The following is a 23316-nucleotide window of genomic DNA, read 5'->3' as shown; positions in this document are numbered from 1 at the left end:
GGGGAGTTAGCAAGGTGCAAACATGTAGTGTAATGCACACAAGTGCTTATAAGGAGTGCATGTGCTCAGCAAACCTGATTCTGGACTAATGAAAGATTAAAATGCCCTGCTTAATGTTTGCAAAGTAAATGGAAGTCTATTCATTATCATACAACAGTAGTCAGCACTATAGGAGAATAGTGAATAGTTTTACCATTGCTATGTGTTTCTTCATGTAATAAATGCTCAAGCAAAATAAGCACACAATCATGCACTTATAAAGAGTGGCAAATGGCACCTCTATTTAAACAGACTAAAATGAGTAGTTCCAAAATAAAAAACATTAGGTAGCACATTAACTGTGGGAAAAACAACAGGGAGACATGCCATTATGTGGTGAAAGTTCCTGGCCTGTATCTTAAACTAATTCATCTAGATAACATCATGCTTTTATAGGTTGCATGATATATCATTTGGCTGTATTTTACATTTTAGAACAAAATCCCATTGGCACTCCGTAGCTTGTTAATGGAGGTGCTGATCGCTGAGTATTCCATCAGCACACCCATTATAGGAGCAAATTACAAAATAATAAAGACATCTCAGAAAGCAGGGTATGTTGGTAAAGTATGAGTTCACTTTTACTCAGGTGAGGCTCTTTCCAGATAGAAGAAAGGCTGTGCTCTATTGCACTGACGTCATCATGATTTGAACATACAGCCTTTTGATCTGGAGTCAGATAGCCTACTGCTGCATCACAAAATCTGTCTGACGAACCACAGCACTCTTTTTTCCTGAAATTGTTACCTCTGTCATTTTCCCCAAAGATTGTACACAACAGCAGATAGTCTGGGTGATTGTCTCTTCCAGTGAAGTTTCAGGTTATCATCCATCTGCCTGCATGTTTTTTTGAATTGTTTCAATGAATTTGGTTGAAATCTAGGAGACATGTTGTTCATCCTGATCTGGGATTTCCACCTTCCTAGATGTAGGGCAGCTCTGAAACCTCTTACTTTTTAGTTGTATTTATATGATATTTGTTAGAACATTAAACTTTGAAGTCAGGCAAATATGAAGTGTTTATGGAGGGAGTTACCACTGGTTGAGCCCTGCAGAGTGTCATCTAGTTTGAACCAGCAATGTGTTTACTGTATTATTATTAGGTTATACCAGTGGTTCTAAAACTGGAGGGGGTGGGGGCACTTTAGAGGGGTCGCAGATGTTACGCAGACCTAAAGTTGCATGAATATGATTCATGTGGTGACAAACAATACAAGTGCTCTAATGCTAGCAAGGCTCTTTTGCTAACCTGAATCTTGTTGATTTTAGTCACCTGTATTGTTAATGATTGATCAAAATTAAATCCACTTTTGTTGAGGTGGGGGGGGTGGTCATGAACTTTTTTTGAAGGGGGTCGTGACAGAAAAGGAGTCAGGAGTCAGTTTTTTGTTGTTAATCTCTTAATCTGTATTTGTCAGAAGGTTTGAATTTTTCCATTGTTGCTTAAACATAATTTAACCTGCAGACGTAACACCAGATATGACCCCATTGTGTCGCAAAGTGATGCACAGCATTTCCTCTCTTTTCCTCTCGTGCTGTTTATTCTGTTCATTGAAACTATCAAACACATCAGCTGTACGTCCACAATGGCATGTGTGACATTAATCCAGGGTGAGATGTTACACATATTGTAAAGCTGCACTGTACAGGTCTGTGAAGAAGGTATTATTTTCTCACTTTTTAAAGAGAGAGATTCTCCAACTCGGTCTGTGAAGCGTGTGCTTGTTTTCCTTCATTTACCAGACAGGTTTGACTGTTCTTGTCTGAGTTAGAGGACATGATTGTCCTGATAATGACAGTTCTCTGTTGTGTAGAGCAACAAGCTTAGCTGATGTAAAAAGTTTCTCTAATTACTTAATGTGGTCTGCCCAGAGACCAAATGTATACGTAACACTGTTGTTCGAACAATCATCATCAAGAATAAAAAATATGAATTTTTACTAATGCTAAAATGTCCTTACAATTGAGATAATTCTTTGTTCATATAGTAAAGTCCAGTAGCAATTCTTAAATGTAGCTCTTAACCTAGTTTACTGTTTACTGCTTTTTCTTTCATTATTCCGTCCTTACAATACTGCCCTTTGCAAAAAACAAACCTGCATGTCTCTCTTCTCCCAGAAGTCGTAAAAAACCACACAAACAGATGCAGACCCTCCAGAGTAAATAGAGCTGTTACTTCCATACTTATATTGAAATATTATAGTCCTCACATGCACAGTGCTTCTGCTTCCACTTCACTTTGTCAGTTCTTGTCCAAGCAATCACTTATTATCACCAGCTAATGGATTTGTTAGGGCTCAGTTTGAGGATTGGTAAGACATAAACACAGTGTACACGGAAACACAGAGCCCAAGTTCTTCCAAATACAGACACACATCTGGACTTTCTCCTTCTCCTCTTTTCTTTAGACAGCTTTCTTCCCTATTGTTTACAACTCATGTATTTTTGACTCCATGCCTTTACCGTTACTTTCTGTGGCTCAGAGACGTCAGTGTTTATGGATTTTGGATGTTTGCCCCAGGGGATCATTTGAAAAGTGTCTTTCATTAGCCTCTTCCCTCTGTCTGACAACGATTCTGAAGTTCAGGAGTTTCTGTCACCCTGGAAACTCCTTAAACAATGCAGTTTATTGTGTTACAATACCTTAAATTGCACTGGCAAAGGACCTTTGATCAAATAATCCATTTAATTTAGAAGATGTAGCAGGCCGTATGATACTTATGCTACGTACTCTCAGTTCATTGTGTTATTTAGAAGACCTAACACTCATTTTGACAACACTTTGACATCGGTCATGTCATTGTTATCAGGGATGGTCATTTCAAGCAAAAATACTATTCGATTACTGGGATAGTCACTGGGAACTATCAGACTATTCGTTGTAGGATGTTCGAAGACTTTGTGGTGGCGTTCACACTGTAAACGGCAACTTTATTTCCTCTGCAGCAGCGAACACAGTACATGACCTTAACACTATTAGACTGGAACTGAGCATCTAGCCTATTTCACAGAGCTCTAGCTGACCTGAATGTTCCACCCACACGTTTCACTGACATCCAATGGTAAGAACAAAGGAATTATGTTCTAAGTCAAGACAATAGTTGCATAAACTAGATGATTTTCTTTCATTTAATTACCTCAAAAATTTAAGAAACTGTGACCCATCCCTAATTCTTATCCAATATTGTATAATACTAACTAATATCTATGTCATTCTGACTGTACTACTCATTATAAGTATGATGCAAATGTTTCTGAGAGGTATCTGTGTTTGTATATATATTTTTTCTTTTCACTTTATAGTGGCCAAGAGACAGAAAGATTGCAGTTTGCCTTCAGTGATCTAGATTCACTGATTGAGAAAGAAATTACAGTACTTCCAACTGTGACATTCACTGTATTTTCACAGCCCTGCCTTCAGTCAGGTCATCACTAACTGCTGTTATGCCCTGTCTTTCACAAAGAAGATGATGAGGAGAACACACTTTGATTTTGTAGACAGTCTCCCAGTGTCATGAGAGTGACTTGACTGCAAGTTGGAACTAGAAGCTCCACAGAGAGCCAGACCTTGTGGCGCAACGGTAGCACCTCTGACTCCACATCAGAAGGTTGTGTGTTCATGGTCATTCATGCTAGACTGGCTGCTCCACTTTGTGTGTGTTTTCATGGTGGTGCTATAAACTATGATCTTTTCTGTTTTCCTGACTGACATGTATAGTGCGTGACAGAGCTAAATAACTTGAGAGTGAGTTGACCTATCAAGTTAGGTGCCTATAAACAATATAAAGAAGAAGGTAAATACACATATTTCTTTGTTTGTTATATGAGCTCATTTTGAGCTCTGCTGTGGCATCACAGATGTGACGAGCATGGTGCACTGTCTCAACATGTGAAACCAAAGAGTTGCCACTCCCTCCTGCTGGCCTTTACTCCTGGTATCGCAATGTCTGTTGTACATATGTGTTCTTAAACCTACTGCAGTGTACTCGCATATCCTTGTGTCACTCCTCCTCCTTGGGGACCCTTCAGGGACATAATGCATTCCCTAGCCCCTTACCCCTAACCTTAACCATCACATCTAAGTGCCTAACCCTAAATCCAAGTCTTAACCCTCAAACGGCCCTTTATACTTGTGGAGTCCAGCATTTTGGTCCCCACAAAGCTGCTAGACCCAAAAGTATAGTGGGCTCACGCACGCACGCACGCACGCACGCACGCACGCACCCACGCTGTTCTCTCTCAATTATCTGATCCTCCCTCCTTTCTTTGGTGAGAAATGTGAGGCGTTTGCTCTTGTGCAAAGTGTGTAGAGGGTTTCATGGTCACGGTCTGTTGCTCCTTCACAAACCATGACCAGCACACTCCTCAGTACAAATGTGTTCTGTACGTCAGGGTTTCTGGACTGGACATGCTCTGTGCAAGGTCACATTACACAGTTGCCAACCAGAGGGGCAAATATAGCCATATTATATTCTGTAATATTTATATATTAAAATTGACAATGTACACTTGCGTGAAGACACTGAATACCCATGGCATAGATCCTTATCGACATTTAACTGTGTGTTTAAACCAGTTGTTCTCAACCTTTTTCTGTCAACCCCCCCCAGCAAAAGTGGATTTTATTTTAATCAATTATTAACAATACAGACAGTTGAAATAAACAAGATCAGGTTAGCAAAAATAATTTTGAATTGTATTTGTTTGTGTCACCACATTAATCATAACTGCAACTTTAGGTCTGGTTTACATCCACGACCCCTCTGAAGTGGCACTGTGCCCCCCCATGGGGGGTCACCATCCGTTTTGAGAACCACTGGTCTAAACTATAAAACTGAATTTCTCTATTCCCTGGCAAAGGTTACATCAGTCAGACAAATGTCCTTCCTCTCATATTCTGCATTCCAAAAGTTGACACTCGACACCCCATCCTGCGACAGAGTGAGGTGCCTTATTTCCTGATTTGCTCTAGTTTCCATAGCTGCTGTATGCGGATTGGGGTTGAAGGTTTGACCATTTGTCAACATGAGCATTGAAATAATGTGTCTATCTAAACAGTACACAATAAGTAGCACATAATGATGTTTGTTCCAGATTTAGATCCCAGCCACCTCCTCCTCCACACACACAAACACCAATCCTAGAAAACACTCTGAGATCTCACTGTGTTCCACATCTGCAGTCTGTGAGAGAGCTGTGTGTGTCGTGACATCTCCACTGTGGGTTGTCTGTTCTTGGTGATTCACCCTTCGCTCTGTGTTTCTCTTGGCTCGTTTAGAGGTCCCATCTGGCAAGCATAACCTCTGTGCTTATGAAATAATAAACAAAAGTGTGCCGAAATAATGCTGACTGCTGCCACTATGGGTAGACAATGTGTCTTGCAGAACTCAGTCAGTTTTACTGAACAAGTAGGCCTTCGCTTGTAGGGACTTTGTAGCATTTTGTAGCCAATGTTTAACGTTGTTCAAGTAGAAACTGGCAAGCTAAGTTGTTTTTGCTTTGCTGGTTGAAAAATACAACGATTAATTCTGTTGCTCATTTTATGTTAGGAAAGGTGGTGTGGCTATTTTGCATATTGAATGCTTTGAGTAACAATACATGGCACATCCAAAAGAGAATATTTTCTTGAGTCAGCTGTCTGTTCACCCATATTTCTTCATATTGGCACTGATATGTTTGCATTGTTTTCCCTAAATTAAGACTAAACCTTGTGGACAGGCGGCTGTGGCTCAGGAGATAGAGCGGGATCCGGTTCAATCCCCAGCTCCTCCAGGCTGCAGGTCGAAGTGTCCTTGGGCAAGATACTGAACCCTGAATTGCCCCCGATTGAAGTTATGTCTGTGTATGAATGTTGTGTAAATGTTAGTTTCAGTTTGAACACTTGGTGGTCGCAAAGACTAGAAAGGCACTATACAATTACAGAACATTTACATTTTTGTAGATAAAGAAAATGACACACTGGCAATGCACAATGGGTAACAGATATATTTCTTTGTCACAGGTTCTTTACGTGATGAAAATATACAAACCATCCCACAATAATACACAGATATTTCACATCTGTACTAAATCTTCCTCTTCCCAGTACAAGGCTGAGCAGATGGCCTGGATGGGACGTCTCCCTCAGGGTCTGAGATTAAAATGTCCTCTCAGTAACATGACACCCTCACCCTCTGTCTCTGTCAGTTGATTTCTGAAACTGACAGATAGGCTACTCTTAATCAGCCCCCTTAAGGAAATTGTGTGCATAGGTGTGTAAAGCCCTGTTGTTAATGACCACTTGTCTCAGATGGGATGAAACTGGCTAGCTGCCCAAACAAGTTGCCTATCCTGACACTCCAGACACATTGCTAATTAACATGGTAATAAAAATGTGACTTTGGGATACAAGCCAACATGCTAGCTGCCAGCTAAGCTAAGGCACACTGTGAGCTTTCTGCAGTTCAAAGTCAATTCTTCTTTAAAAAAAAAAGTTTTTTCACTGAGATGTCTATGACGATTCTCAGTCATCCAGGTCATAGTTATCCAACGAAGGTTAAAATCAAGGGCAACTTGACTTGGTTTTTTCACTGACTGAATAAAAAGTTGTTATGACAGTTATTGGTTATTTTCTTACGATAAAGAAAATATCATGTTTAAAGAACCACTAATTGATTATACTTAGATTTTACTTACTCAGATTTTCTAACAACAAAAAGTCTGTCATGCTTCTTAATCACTGTCACATCCTGTCTGAAGGTTTACTCTTTAATTGGCTTAATGATGTAATGATGTATCATTATGAAACTACTCAATGAGATCCTCATGTGATAATGTCTGTTGTAATTTGTTAGTGAAACCTTCAATGCAGCAGCGGTTCCAACTCATGCTGAGCCATGAGGCAGCATGTCTGGTCTGTGTGGACACACACACACACACACACACACACACACGTAGTCTGACCAGTTTTTTATCCATACCAGATGAGGGATGATGCATACAGTTGAAGTCCTGGAGAAACAAGGTTTAGGAACTACAAATCCCCTAATCAAGCAGATCGCACAGCAGGAAAAACGACTCCGTGCTTCTCTCCACAGCTAAAGAATGAGACTCCAGATAATTGACAATAGTCTTTGCTCTGGCTCAGTATGTGTAGGTGTGGCGGATATGTGGAGGGTCTCTGGATCTGTGCAGCAGTTGGCTCTGTGTCTGACAGGCTGGCCTGCAATACCAGCTTGATCCCTTGTTAACCTCTCTGGCACTTGTTTAGTGCACAGAGTAGGGAAATGTTCACTGTTGGCCAAGAGAAATATACATACATCTCTTTTAGCCTCTCAGATGTGCCTGCACTACAAGCATATCCATCTTACAAAGCCATTCCTTGTAGTCTTTTAAAGGGATGTTTCTTAGTACAATTTATTTTTATTTATCATGAAGTATGGTGTTTATTGGAAGAATGACAATGAGTGAACAAAAAGGGAAGATTGAGACTTTGTGACATTTTTGAAAGCGGCCAGCCAGTATTGTAGTCATCGCTAATGTAGGATGAAAACAACTGTGTTGGATGCTCAATTTATATAACAAGTGCCTAAAACTGTATTGAGTACAGTCCAACTGTTGGACCTGAACCGATACGAAGTTTCTGTTTACCTCATTGTGCTTTTTTGTTCAAATGCATGCTTGATATGTAAGTTGATTTAATCGAAAAAAGTGAAAATCAAATAGCTATAGCTATTGTTTTGTAATGCTTCTAAAAAAAAGTATTACCAAAAAACATGATCTCAACAAAAGTTTAATAAAAGCATGGGTCATCCTTTAATAGAGTAATTGTGGAGAAACTAATAGGACAGTAACAATGTATGTACAGGGCTCAATGTTAAACTTTTTTGCAACTGGCCCCACCAGGCCAGTGGGTTTGAAACTTACTGGCCTGAAGACAATTTTTACTGGCTCTCCTAACTAAAGTTATTTATCAGTGTTACAACAAAACCAAAGACTTATAAGTTATGTTATAATGTTAACATGCATCAGTTATTAAATACATACTGGATATAAAAAAAAAAACTAAAATGTAATCACAGTCAAATTATTAAAAACAATTTACTTTTAAAACAAAACATATTAACAGACTCAAACATGACGTGCTCTCGCTCCTGCTGACAATCATTTAATAAAAAAATGTACACAGAGCAGCAGACACAAGTCGCCCCTATCCTGATTGACAGGTCGCCATGGTAGCGACATGTCAATCACAAGGTAGTCCTGCCCTAAAGCATAAGCTGCATTGTCGTCTATTTCCCCTAAATGGGACCATAATTTACTAAATGAACATCATGCTGTGTTGAAGAAGACTTGAGACTAGCGACTGAGACCATAAAGCCTAAAGTGTTTACTGAGGTAATAAATCAGCTGAGAAGTAGCAACATTTCACCAATATTTCTGATGGAGCCGGTGTTCTGTCGATTTATGCTACCTATTAAGATGTGCTACTTAGTGGTTCTGCGCATGCGTATGACTCACAAGCGTGGTTTTTTCCACGCCCATAAACCTGTGCAACCTTGCTGTTGGGAATGCCGTCGAGAAAGTGGCAGATCGTCAGTAACATAAAAAAAATCAGAATACTGTACCCCTGATATCTTACATAAAGATGGCATAATATAGTATTTCAACATGCTTCCCATCTCCGTACAGTACACATGGAGTAGTCATAATACTGTGAGCGTTATAACTTTATGGGATTGGAAAAGGGAACACATACGGTAGCATTTTTCGATAGGACAGAGCGACTCGATAGACTCTGCTGTCGATTTGCGCTACGGTAGCATTTTTCGAAAAGGCAGCTTAGATTGTCAGAACACCGGACATCTTTTTGTAACTAGCGGACTCTTCCCCTGCTGGCCGTTAGAGAGAATGCAGGTTTAAGTTCTATCTGCAAGGTTTCACTTTCGACCCAGAGGTTGCCGTATGATTGAGATTAGAGAAATAACATTTGACAACCTCTCGTCACGTAACTACAACTCTGGATTGGACAACGGTGCGCGCCATGAGCTGCAAAACAGCTGCAGCATGTTGAGATTTCTAATTTATTTATTTTTAATAATAATGTTTTTGCACGGGCCACTGAGGTACAACTGTCCCCACGTTACGTTTTACTGACCTCGGGCCATCGGGCCACCGTTATTGTCGAGCCCTGATGTAAGTAGGTCAAGCATCACCTTTGCTTTGAGTTTCTCAGTACAGGTGATTTAATATGTAGATTTTAGTTCATGTAGGGTTGTGATTAGAACATTGGTCAGTTTTTGGTATAAATGTGGTCAATGGGGCAGTAATGCAACATATTTTTTGTCACAGACTATCCAACTAAAGTTGTTAGTAAAACAAGATTTGACACATGATGTCCCCTCTCCTATTTCCTTGTGTTTGAGCAACCCTCTCTTTCGATCTCTGTCAGGGTGGAGTAGATGCATTTTTCTCTCAGAAACAAAGTTGTAAAGTTTTATGGACGTTTGGGTGTTCCTCAGTGTTGTTACAGTGTCTGAAGTTCCTCACAATGTATAATGTGCGTCTTTTAAACCTAATAACTGGTAAGAGCTTCAAAGTTCTTCATGACCATTAAACGTAGCTTTTCAGTTTCCAGTACTGTTTCTTTGTATTGTGCTGTAAACCATGGGCGTGCTCCTATGGATAATAACATGCAGTAGGCCTCCAGTGTGTGCAGTGCTGCATGTACATGTGTAGCGAGGTGTCATATTTCTCACAGGCTGCAGTTGCTTTGGGCAGACAGGGCATCAATAATGCAGAGACCCTGGAGGTGACTTTGTCTCAGAGGAATAAAGCTTCCCTCAGTATGCTAGTTCTTTAGCCCATTACTGTCTGCCTACACACAGAGAACTGTACTTAGCCAACAGTTTCCAAACAGGAGTTTGGAAGTTTTCCACTAGAAGCAATTGGTATTTCCCCCGAAGAGACGTTCAGTCTACTTTTGTGAGCTAAAACAAACCTGGTGAAATAAACTAACCTGGAAAATCAACTATTCTCTCCTACAGACAGGAGTTTGTCTCACTACCAACATATGATGTAAACTAGCCAACTTGTCTATTAGGTAATTTAGAGCTAAGGAAGGCTTTTATAAACAACCAGTAATTAACTCCATATGAAATAGCAGTGTCAGCTCCACAGGGAATTTTGACTAGTTGACAAAATCACTAAAGCAGAGCTGCCAAAATTTGTCATTCAGTATTTGTTTACATAAGAGGACATTTCTACAGCCTATTAAGAATGACTGAAAAGTGCAGCGTTGCCATTTAATGAAACAGCACATTCTTCAACTTGCTTTTGAGGTGTGTGAGTGAGTCTGTCTGAGTACACGTGTGCACTACGTGTGACTTTGCAGTAGTATAGGACAGTAGCAGCAGACTTCTATTTTGCATTTGTGCTACTTTCTCCTGATAACAGCAGTGAATGCTTTTGGCAAAGATAAAGAGCTAGAGAGCTGTGTGTCTATCCGGGTGTGCCTGTACATGAGAAGCAGAAAGCATTTGTGACACTAGTGTTTATGACTCACAGGGGAGAGCATACACTCCATAAATCACAGCCGTTATTGTGCCACAGAGCGCAAACTCAAAAAGTGGGAGGTTGAGGGGTTGAACTACTGGGTTGATGTGGGCCTGTATTTATCAAGCTTCTCAGAATTACTCATAAGAACACTGCTAAGAACTGACTTAAGAGTAAAAAAAATCTTGTCTCAAAGCTGTGCTTAAAAGTTAAGTTTTTTTTAATTTCAGTGAAGTGTAGGACTAAATCTTAAGTGTCAGTCTTAGTGCTGATTTACGATACTTTGCTGTGCTGCAAACAGGATTTTGGATGACGATGTAGCCAAGGACCAATCACTGAATAGATTTCCTTATTTAAGAATATTCTCAGATAAATTCACATTGAATGGTGAAATCCCTAAGAGGAGTCACACGTTTAACAATAAACAATTTTCAAGATAATACATTATGATATAGGCCTACACATTAATAAATGAAAGATAAAAATGTTTATCTTTATATGAGTGCCATCAAATACACCTACTACTCCTGTATTGCCGGCTTTTTGTGTGAACTGTGTTTGCTTCTGTCGGATTACGGGGGGTGTTGTTGGGAAGTCGATGAACCGTGTGACAGTGTGTGGAGCTGTAGCCTAAGTGCTTTAATTGTTTCCATGACTATTTGGCTTATTGATGGTTGTGACGGCCAAAATCATCAGCATTGCTGCGTTTGTCCTGTGGCAAATAAACAAAGCGCCATCTCCACCTTCAATTTAACTGTGTGTGTAGTCAGTGGTGAGATGACGTCCCTCACCAACTCGCTGACAAAGATTATGCCTGCGCTGTCCAACCCCGTCTTAATAACTGCGCGTCGTCAAATAAGTCAGAAACATTCTTCCTCTTTTGTGTCTCTGTCTCCACAGTGCCATCACAAGCCCCTACTGGCAGCTCCTAACCACTTGAGAGACCTCTCGAGCTGTCTTAAATAACTGGGAGAGTAAGAGTGATTCTTAGCTTTGAGAAATTTGATAACTTTAAAAGTTTAAAAGTAGGAGTAAATTTCATGAATTCTCAGCACTTAAGACTAAAATGGCACTTTGAGAAGCTTGATAAATACCGGCCCTGGTGATTCATAGAGAGGTCTGTTCTCCTAGAGGTCAGAGGTCACAGCCTAATGGCGGTGTCTAAACTTTTTGCTTAGTCAGTGAAAGTCTGGACATTAAGCAGTCCTCTCTAAATGGCTTATTGAGATTGTAGCGAGGTTTTGCTAATTATAACAGGGTGTCCGCGGGGTCTTAAAAAGTCTTAAAAGGTATAAATACATTTTTTTTTAAAAAGTATTAAAAAGTCTTAATCGCCTTTTAACAAGGTATTAAATGTTGAAGATACTTTTTTCAATGTGAAAATCCTGTTTGTCCAAAAGTTTGTTTGCTAAAAGTTTAGGTGAACGTATTTATTTATACGCAGGCGCAGGGATCTACCGTGCGCCTATTTCACTCTTAAACGCTCCAAAAAATAGATCCGTGCGAACCGGAAAATGATTTACGAATACAACCGACCGTAATCTCCCACCCCACCGGACCCTCAATGCTAATCGTCCAAAACATAGTTGGAGTGGCGATCAGGAGTAATTGGATTAACCTGGTTGGCCGGTCGCTCTGTGGCCACTTGAACAGCCTCGTTCCTGAAAAACAAGAGCGAGACGCGCTGTAAGAAGCTGAATCGGTAAGACAGAAGACAACAGGGAAAATTCAAGGAGCGTGTGGGGTTGGCTAACATTTGGCTGTTTAGCTAAATCGGTGCTTTTTATTGAAACACGTTGAACTTCTCATAAAGCCGATGCTCTCGTCAGTGTCACTTTTTGTGAACAAATCATTCACAGCCTGGATTGAGCGGGATTTAAAATAAAGTTTGATGTGCTGCAACAAACTTTATAAATGTTGAACTCATAGTTCTGCATAAATGGTTATGATTACTGGCGAGTTAGTAGCCTGCTTAAAATCAAGGTTGGAGACTCACATAGCCTAGAGCATTTTTCTTGCACAAAGTTAATGAATAAAAAACAACCACAAACTGAAGCAGCTGTAATTTGAACTAATATTATACTGGTGGTAAGTTATATACTATTATATGAAATTATATTGAATATAGTAACATAATGAATATATTAATATCAAGCTTACAGTTTACTATGAAATTAACAATATACTTTCAATTTAATGTTACAAATTTAGACTAGTTCCTCCTCCAGGTTGTGCCTGTGCTACACCGCCTACACTACTTACGTTATTCATCACTCAGTTTATTCTCTTCATCTTTGTTCCCTCCTGCCCTATTTGAATTTTGTTGTATAGATCAAGTGGTCGATGAAAGTTATCACACATATCATTGCAGGCAAGCTCACATAATCTAGTTTAAACCAACTAAAACACAAAATTACACTGTTTCACATGATTTGCTGTAATATTGCGTACATAAACGTCAAAGCTTATGTAAGACAGTTGCTTTTCGCAGGAAATCTGACCAGTCCTGCACATAGAAAACTGTTGGCCCATACAGGCTGTTATAGGATACTGAGAATGCCTCAATTTATAGGTGGCGTTACAACCTGATGACATATAGGCAATAAATATGTTATAAATATACTTAAATTCCTTTTAAAAAATCAAAAATGTCCCTTTTAAAGGTGTGTTAAAGGCTGATTTAAGCAGTTACAGCTCAAAGTGGCGCAGCAGTCTTAAACTATGTTGAAAAAGTCTTGAAAAGGTCTTAAAAAGGTATTGATTTTTACTTCAGGATTCCTGTATATACCCTGTATAAAATAAAATAAAAATAAATAAATTCTTTGATAACAATTAAATGAATCATGACAGCAACAGTTACTGACTTCTTTAGTGGTTTTCCCTGCAAAATAAAAGCGCAAGAACGTTTTTTGCAGCAATGCTTTATTTCAAGTTGAATTGAGAGCGTTTACTTTGAATTCTGAACAACATTAAAAAGAGTCTGTAGCCTGCTTGTCACATCTCTGACAGAGCCGTCAGAAAATGTGACTCCTCTAAATGTCCTCTGCGTGGAGATACTGGGGAAATGAAAAAGCGTCACACACACTGCAGCATGCTTTATTGTGAGCATGTGAAACAGTCGCTTCATGATCAGTTTGTTGAAGAGGTGACAAAAAAGGTTCTCCCAACGTGGGATCAAACATTTAACCTTCTAGGTGAAAGTGCTCCACCAACTGAGCTAACCAAATACCCTAATATGCAGTTTAAACATTATGCCTTATATTGTCACCCACCATCTAATGGATAAAAATAATTGCTCCGATGCTAAACTTATTTGCCGACCCCTGCTGTATATTATTACTTCTTCTACTTCTTCTTCTTCTTCTTCGTCGAATGTAGGTATTCAATGTAGTGATGAGCATCTACACTGCCTGAATTCTACAAAAAGAAGAAGAGGAAAGTAGTGACGAAACGTGTTCTCTTGCGTTGTTTGTCCGTTTTGGGCTAGTTTAGAATGGCAACGTCCATGTAAGGGAGACCCACAGTTATGTAGATAGAAATGGCTCATTCTAAGGTAATAAAAACTTAATTATGTAAGGTCTTTATACACCACTGAAAACATAGTAATGGATCTTATATTACATTTCTGTCAGTAGATCCTCAGAAGTACACCGGACCTTTAAAGCAAGTCTGGAGATTCTCTTAACAGAGGCAAGTGAAGAAGGAGTCAGAGCTGCACCATGGTCATGGCCTGCTGCTGGACAGCATATGTGTAAGGTGTCCATGGCCAGAACCATGAAGACCCTGCCCTGCAGGTTGACCAGATTAACCCAGATTGCTACATCAATGTATGTTGTACTGTATTACTGAAGCACCTTGCAGACACCTCTTGAGCTTAAAAAACCCACATTTACTCATCATGTACGTAACCTCAACAACTCAGCTTTCTGCCTATACCATAATCTGAACCCTGATCAGGCAGTCCCCAATGCGGCAAAGAACCTTCACATGAAACACATTCTTCTCATCATAAATATAATATATAAGTATTTTTTTATGTAAAATGTGCATACATTAGAGTGAGCAGCAACAATGACCAAATTTTACTAAAGCAAGTTACTGTAACTTCAATCAAATTGGAGAGTGGAAGGACTGAATAAAATCAGAAGTTCAGCTGAACTCTGGCATGAAATTGCCATGAACAGATGTTGCACATCACTCTCTCTCAAACATCTTGAAACATCTAAGTGTGAAGGTATTTTAACATGTAGAAATTCTGCAGTGTCCATTGCCATTCATTTCCATTTCTATCTGTGTAACAAACTACACGGATTTTACTTCAACAGCGCCTTTGACAGTGAAGTGATAATGATCACAGTATTGTTCTTCTGTGTGACTCTTCTTTTGTCAGCAGCTTGTATACTTGCCACATCTCTCCCACTTTCTCAGTTTACAGAGGAGGTTTTGTTGGTGCCAGCCTTAAAAATCACAGACATGATCACATTGCATCTGTCCCGGAAACTGCTGCTTGTGGTCTGTGCATCATTTTGCTAAAATACCCCAGCTGTGACCGGCACCTCTCTTTTGCATTAACTGTGTGGTGCTTTCAAAGCTTGTGTGACTTAACGGTGACGTTTTTTTTTTTTTTTTAAAAGCACTGACCCCGACGTGATTTGAACACGCAACCTTCTGATCTGGAGTCAGACGCGCTACCGTTGCGCCACGAGGTCCTGTGACTCAACATCTTTGAGAAGTACATATAGCCCCTGAACCCCCCCATCCCCCAGCTAATGCTGCAATCATAAAACACACACAGGCATATGTTCTCTCTTTCTCACACACACTTTTTTACACCCTCCTCCCTCCACTGGCTCCCTCTAGGGCACCAGTCTTTGTGTGGTCTTTGACAGGAACAGGGAACCTACTCTGGTACAAAGACACAGATAATGGGTTAAAGAGAGCTATTGTCTGGGCTTATGTCGCAAGTGTGTGTGTCTGTGTGTGTGATACGCAGAGAACAACTACTTCTCTGTTCCCTTCACCTTACACAGTGAATCAGATAAGCAGATACCTGATCAGGCTGGGGTAGCGGTATGTTACTCACTCAATGCACAAATTAATGAGTAAAGCTCACTGGGGCAGGAGCTAAATGACTTGCAGAAAATAGACATGGGCACACCATGCATATCTGCTCACATATGCTCTGCTGAATACAGAAGTCTTTTAACCTGCAGATCTGCTACACATGTAAACAGATCTTCCATTTACATACTTGATGTGATACTTAACCGTCTCATTTTGCACTACTGTTGCTCCATTTGCTACACTCTCATGGCATTAAAGTAAAACCAAGTATGCTGTAGATTTATTTGCAGTTGCATTCGGCACTGCTACGGAGAGACAATTCAAGCTACTCCCCAAACCTTTGCGCTCTATAGTGAAATGTAGCCCCATTTTAATGAGTTTATGACTCTAGTGACAGGTATCCTAATTATAGTCACACTTGGTTATAAAGTTCTCAAGTACTTGCAGTATGTTGCCATACCTGTCAAGTGTCATATTTTAGGTTTTAATGTTGAAGTGGTTTCATCGTGACATGGGAATCTCATCTCATTGAGTATCAGAGTATCAAAGAAAATAAAAAAGCGTGCAAAATTCAAGTTCCATGATGTTATAGCACTGTGGAGTGTTTCAGTTGCTGTTCTTTAGGAGTTGTATGGCTAACCTTTCGAACACTGCCTGACCAGAGCACGTTGTCAGAGGTTCAGCGCGGGATAAAATGTTGCACTTCACAGGATCAATGTAACATAGGTTAAACTGGTTTCTACACGTCAGTAATCCTTCTTCTGTTTGTAGTAAGATGGACGCTGTTCTCACATTTCACTCAGGCCTTCATCAAACCCCACACATACATGGCTCAGATTATCAAAGCTGTACTTAACAATTGTACTTGCCAGATATGTTTTGCTCCTGTGGTTTTTGTCCCTTTGTTAATGAAATAATGCAGCGTTGGTCCATTGCCTCTGTTTTAAAAAAACTAATTATGTACTGGGAAGGGAAAGCCTTTTATTTTCAGACTGTGATACTTGGTTGCACTTGAGAACAAAAGTATGGACATCTGGTTTTGTTCCTCTGATGCACATGATGTTTTCATGGCAAAAATGACCTCAATGACCTCAACAGACCCAAACAGTGTTGAGAACGCCCTTTGCCACAGTCAAAGTCAAGATTAATTTTCAGTCTGTTTCATCTGTTCTAAGTGCATGAAACCATGCATTGAAAAAATATATCTGTAGTTGTAGGGAAACAAAAAAACAGAGTTAAAAAACTCAGAAAGCTACATAACTGTGCAAGAGCCAATCTTGTGCAACATGTTGATTTAGTAGGAGAGATGAGCTGAGGTTGATTGAGGAGTGTGCTAACACTTTATCAACATTATGGCTGTCCTCCCTACCTGCTGTTACTATACGCTACCGTAATACAAATGAGTCTGTCACAATGCACACTTTGTTGGAAGCATCAGCTCCTTCTGGTTTCTGTACTACATTCAAAATTTAATAGGCTTGATGGTATGTAAGTTCATTTGCCAAAGCTACACTTTCATTGCTCCTAATCTAATGCCAAACTCAGATTTTCAATGTTAGCAAGCATTTACTATACAGTATACATGGCAGTCTTTATAAAGTTATTGTTTTAAATCAAAATATAATTCCACTATAAATTAATCAGATCACGTAGCATATTTCAAGATCATGCTATGGCTATCAAGCGAATCTTTGTGAAAAGCTGAGTTGCATGGTGAACAAATGAGATTCCCGCCCATCAATGGGAAAAATAAGTATGAATTCAACATTAAAAGACACGTCCTACATATTCTCAACAGTAGTACAAGTCTGCAGGAATGGAAAGAAAGAATGATACTAAGAAGTAGGCTAAACAGGGGATTTGACCTTTGACTTCTGGTTTTTGTGAGCTGAATGGCTAACATGACCAGCTGTATCTTCCTAGGAGGCCTTACTAATACTTACCACCAGGGGGGAAAAAAACCTTTAGCCGTGCGTGTGTGTGAGTTAAGACCTTGGCATTTACACCAAAGCTTTGAGAGATGACCCCTAAAACACAAAATCCAACCCAATCCCAGTTAGTGATGACTTCTCTGCTAATGCTCTTGTAATGAAGAATCCTTGAACTGAATCCTTAAGTACTGCTTTTGGCTTCGCTGACGTAAGGCTCCAACATCATTTTAACCAAATCAAATCTAACCAGCGCTTGTCAGTGTCAAATGCTTTCCTTCCAACGCAAGTGTATTTCTGGAGTTAAGTTATGTAATTGCAGCTTCTCTCACGAGTCATATTTGTTCCTAATAATCCATCCAAGGAACAAATCAGGATGAGGACCATGCCAAACAGATATGGAGCATGTCAACATTTGAACATGCCCCCCCCCCCACACACACACACACACACTATTCTGTAGTGGTAGGCCTATTGTAGTTTGGTTTTCCTATCAAAATACCCTATGTTCAATTTTAGTGTACATGCTTTAACTCTCTATCTTTCTGCAATGGCTGCATTGTTTTTTCAGTGGCCCAACTAACATGGGAACTACATAATTCTCTCTTTGCTTCCGATGTCTTGTCTTGTCTTTTGGGAATGTCCTTGATAAACTTGCCATCTTTCCCTCTTAATAACCTCAGAAGGGAGGAAAATACCACACAGTTATTACCCTCATGATTTGGACCATTTTGCTGGTGAACCGCGTTGGAGTTCAGTACAACAGAGCCGTGCATGAAGGCATTTAACCACAGACCCGAAAAGACAGCTCAGTGTAGGAGGAGAAAGCATGGAAGAAAAGAGACAGAAGGAGGAAAATGGAGTGAGAACAAAATACAGACAAAGAGTGAGGAGACTCTTTCCTAACATGGTGAAGGAGGAAAGATAGTCACCAAGCTGAGTGGTTTCTCTTTAGCCTCCTGCGTGACTGACTGGGCCATCATGCCTCAGTGCTTTAGGCTATGAGCTGGCCAAAGTCAGGCTGAGGGGGAACAGGGAGGAAGGAAGAAGACAAATGGAGAGAATGACTTTTATTTATTTTCAACTTTACAATTTTATTCGTGTAATGCTCCACAAACTATACTGCACTATAACAGTATACTATAGTATTAACTACATATTTTGTCAAAATTTAGTTTAGACATGAATCTGACTTTTTGACGCCTGCTTTATGATGAAAAATATATAACATAGAAATGCATAATTTGCATTTGCAAATAAATTTGCGGTACCTACAAAACTGACCTACAAACCAAAGCGCAGCAACTGCTGGTTTGGTAATCTCTGGACCCTAGAACCGACAGAGAAACAGCAACCTAGGCAGCTAAAGTGAGACGCTATAGCTAGCTGCTCAGATAGGTGGAGGAGTGGTTTCTGTGCAATGAAATGTAACCATACAAACTGATGAATATCAACCTTATGTTGTGCCTGTATTAAACCTATTCTCTTTCTACTGCCACATGGAGAAAGGTTTGAGCCAAATGCTTATTTTGCAGGCCATCCAGCAGGGGATTAAAATATTTCATAACTGCTGTCATGATGTCAATCCATAACCATGTCAGAGTGCTGACTGGGTCATTATGTGAACCACATGGTGATTAGATCAGCTGATTCCTAAGGAGACAGAAGCTGCTAATCCCTTTGGTTTGGCAATGCTAATATGTTGTATGGCTTTACGTGCATAATGCCTCAAATCCCAAGTCTATATGGTGCAAATAAAGCTGATCTCATTACAGAGCTAATACTCTCTCTCTTTTTTTCTTCAAGGACCCCAGCTACTGGGTTCAGGTCCACAGGTTGGAACATGCAGATGGAGGCATTTTGGACCTGGATGACATGTTATGTGATGTGGTGGATGACAAAGATAGGGTGAGTCAAAGTGTGTTGAGAGAAAAAGGGGAGCATGTGTTTGCATATTTTATTTATTTGTTTATTTCCCCAAACTGTCATTGCTGCCTGTTCTCATTTCCATTCACCTTTTCCTTGTGCAAAACAGCTTTTGTTGTGTCTGCACTCTGAAAGTCTGTGCATAAGACTTTGGCATTATTACAGAGTGTTTCACTAACATGTGCTTGTCATTACACCTGTCTGCTTTTACTGTCTCATCATTACTAAAACATTACAGAGCAGTAAACCACTGCACACCACCATGTTCTCTGTTTAATCTTTTCAACCTACTGGCAGTCCTCCATTGCTTTCATGTAATCGGAGGGTTGAATGATGCAGTGTAGTCTTCTGTGTTACATTCAAGGCTGGACTTTGATGTGTGTATTACAATGTTTGTCAGTGGCCAATAGGAGTGCGTGGGCAAAATCTATGTCAGAGGCAGCATGATGTCACACTACCCACCCCACCCACTAGACCAACTGTAAATAATTACCCACAATCCCACTGCATCCTTCCTGTGGGAATAGTGCTGACTACACCTGAGTCACTAGCTCTTTCGCTCTAATGTTGGGACAGTTACACCTCTTTGTGTCTTTGTGTTATAGTGAGTGGGAAGTGGTTTAAATGATTTTTCTACCAGTTTTCAGTTCAGTTAAATTGTTGAATGAAATGAGTGGTGGGTGATAGTAGACGTTACTCCACAGTGAATACATGGTTGCTAACGTGAAATAATTACAATAAAATATCAACAGAACAACAGCTAATGACAACATTAAACAGACAAACCTTTGTAGTACAACAATGATAGTCATTTACTACTACTCACCATAGTGTATCCTGGTGTAGTGATAACATGAATGATTTATCTGGTATTTTCATCACTTCAAAGATACCTAAGTTTAAAGCCTCTAAATGGTGATGAAACGTGAGTTTCATTTGAAGGTGGTATCTTTGATTCCTATCTGCCAGCATCTTTTCTCAGGATGTCTGATGTCATGGAACCACTGCTATCTTGTGTCCTTCGCAGGAACACTGCGTGTTTTGTGCTGCTGTTTCATGATGAAAAGTGCATTTCCCATGTTTGATATCTATGGTTTAAAGAAGTTCAGTGAACTGACAGGAGCTCTGAATAGCTGGTCTGTTTGGTTTTGGGCGTGCTTTTGTACATGAATGAGAAACTGAGTGCATGAGAGAGAGGAGAGTATGTGTGCATGTGCATCTACACAGCTTATGATGACTATGTGGTAGGTGCCATGGTTACACACCGGGCGGGATCAGGGGTGGGAGCAGCTGTTTTGCACCTGCTGTCTGAAACACTCCTTTCTCCCTTTTTCTTCTCCTCACCTCATCCATCTCCTGTGGTACAGACAATGTGCAAAGAAAAAACAAAGAAAGAAACAGTTATTTTTCTGGCAGTTACAGCAAACTAATTGAAGATTAGATGGCACAACAGTTCATATTTTCTACTTTTCTTTGCCATCTGTTTAGATGCTGTGAATACCTGCGACCCCTGGTGGCTGCTTGGGCTCTTTACATCTCACTGATCACACAATATTGAAATTATTGTGAAATTCTAAATGTTATGTTATAGCTCTGGAGTGTACTCTTTACCTGGATTGTTCTGTCAAACCCACAACACGAACAGTCAGCCTGAAACCAAGCCAAACAGTGATAGCAATGTGACAAGACTGGCATGCTGTAGTAAAACTATGCTGGTAGTTGTTGTAAATGACAGAGCTGGATGTGGGCCAGTGCAACTAACTTTACACCAGCCTTTGTCTGTCTGTGTGTATATGCACATTATTTGACCTCAGTTTGTGTGGGTGGTTGTTTCTTTGTGTTTATGTGTGTATAGTTGTTAGTAGTAAGTCCAGTTTGTCCAGTTCTTTCCATCAGCCACTGCCTCCGTCACTGTTTTACTCTACTGATAGGCAGGATAACAGTCAATCAGACCTGTTCATTTTAACCTGTTAATGACAATGCTGCTCTCATTAATGTATTATTGGTATTGCATAGGCTTTGTGGGCTGTGCTGGACCTAGATTGATGTTGGTCCACTGCTTTTGGACATGTCATAAATAAAGTGTACTGTCTTCTCACTTTGTGATTAAAAACCTAATTTTTTTTAATCTTTTTTGTTTTTTATGACATTGTTGCACTTTTGTGTTTCAGCCATTCTGAATCTCAGTGGTATTACAGTTTACTTAACATAAAAGAAAGAATACATTCAGCCATTATAAACTGAGATGATAGCAGTACACTCATTTGAAAACAGAGGCTCCATTAGTGCTGTGTCATTCACTTGTAGTCAACGTTTCAAAAGTATTAATCCACTAGTAATTAATTGTTGTTTGCATTGCTTCCAGGTCATTTGATGATGGAGCTGAAAGCTCGCATAGTAGAGTAACTTATAAGCCACACTTAATTAGTTTTATATCCCCTTCATGCGAGATATGAAGACCTTGTGTAGAATGCTTCAAGCAGTTGACAGCAAAGGTTTAATGGGCTTTGTCAGTGGAGTGGGTGCACTCCTGTTTTACCTTAAAAGGCATTGACCCCGACGTGATTTGAACACGCAACCTTCTGATCTGGAGTCAGACGCGCTACCATTGCGCCACGAGGTCCTGCTTATTATAGAACCATAATAACTCTTTGCAGCTTCACAGCTTTCCTCCTGTCTTCTCCCTTAAAAAGCCTAGTGGACAAATTTGTACACAACTATCTCAGGCACATTCATGTAAATGTCAGCGTGTGCAGCTGCAGCTAAGCAGCATACAGTTTTTTCAGCTCATAGACAAAAAACCTGCCAACAGACTGATGCTCCTTACTATATACTGTGTACTGAGTGTTGATATCCGCTGTTTGTGTTTTTGCTGTAACGATTTCTGACAGATTTAAGTGTAAATCAATGAGTTCACATGTACCATAGAGGAGAGTTAGTGTAGAAACTACTGTCACTTTGCGAGTTTTGGTGCCTCTACTGTTGGGAGCACCCAAGCCTTGTGTGTATATGTGTATGTGTGTGTGTGTGTGTGTGTGTGTGTGTGTGTGGGATGTGTTGCTCTGGTTCAGTAGTCAGATTATCATGTTGCGAATCATATGCAGTCATAGAGCTGCATGCTACAGCCTGTCTTTCTCTGCTCCACAGGTCTTCACGTTGATTATCTAGCTTCCAAAAAGCGATTTATGCTGTTTGTTAGTTTTGGTCTTGTGTTACACAAATGTCCCTCTTGCTGTTCCAGGTTTGGCTTTAGTGTGAGGTTGAGATCTATGTCTTTTTATTATATCTATTACTAGGGATGCTTGAAGTGTAGTGCGTGTTTGAATAATAGTCTATAGATTTTTCAAGTGTTCATGGTGCACTACTGCCACCAATTGGACTGAAGTGTGAAGTAGTGGTTTGGCAGAGGAGTAGCACATTTTCCCCTCATAGGCCAGGTGACTTTTATAATCCAGATCTGTAGGGGGCTGAACCTCTTCAGGTGCAGAACTAGCGGTGGAACTGAAAACAGTTCCTTTATTGTGCACAATTGGTGTATTGCAAATAGTAGCACACTGTATGAATAGCAACCACTATTTATTGTGTTTAATTTTAAAAAGTACCAGACTTTAAATTAATAAACAAATTAGTGTTAGGGTTAAGGATAACAATACAAACACTAGTTACTACTACTATTTACAACAGGAATATCGTCGGGGGGGGGGGGGGGGGTGATAATAATCATATCCCAGGTACAGTAAGGATACTATAGACAATCGGATAACTTCCAATAGCGACACAATGGTGCTTTGAATTAAGTTTAAATTAAGTTTTTTGCTAGTCTAGC

At 39.9% G+C, this 23316-nt stretch overlaps 1 protein-coding gene and 2 non-coding genes across 7 annotated transcripts in view; 1 reads left to right on the top strand and 2 right to left on the bottom strand.

Annotated features, from left to right (window-relative positions):
• Positions 1–23316, top strand: part of LOC119906686 (partitioning defective 3 homolog) — a 349822-nt gene that overhangs the window by 23140 nt on the left and 303366 nt on the right. For all 5 annotated transcript variants that reach the window (XM_038724012.1, XM_038724004.1, XM_038723995.1 and 2 more), the window contains exon 2: positions 19371–19472. In XM_038724012.1, the coding sequence (XP_038579940.1) occupies positions 19371–19472 (102 nt within the window). The remainder of the gene's footprint in view (positions 1–19370; positions 19473–23316) is intronic.
• Positions 15210–15281, bottom strand: trnaw-cca. Its single transcript has one exon. It is a non-coding gene; the product is annotated as a tRNA-Trp (tRNA).
• On the bottom strand, positions 22042–22113 carry trnaw-cca. Its single transcript has one exon. It is a non-coding gene; the product is annotated as a tRNA-Trp (tRNA).

The sequence above is a fragment of the Micropterus salmoides genome, unplaced genomic scaffold (genome assembly GCF_014851395.1).
Source record: "Micropterus salmoides isolate LMB-PRFRI ecotype aquatic unplaced genomic scaffold, ASM1485139v1 Ms_hic_scaffold_1, whole genome shotgun sequence".
NCBI classification, from domain to species: Eukaryota; Metazoa; Chordata; class Actinopteri; order Centrarchiformes; family Centrarchidae; genus Micropterus; species Micropterus salmoides.
The sequence above is the reverse complement of the archived record's forward strand: the minus strand, read 5'-3'. Positions and strand labels throughout refer to the sequence as shown.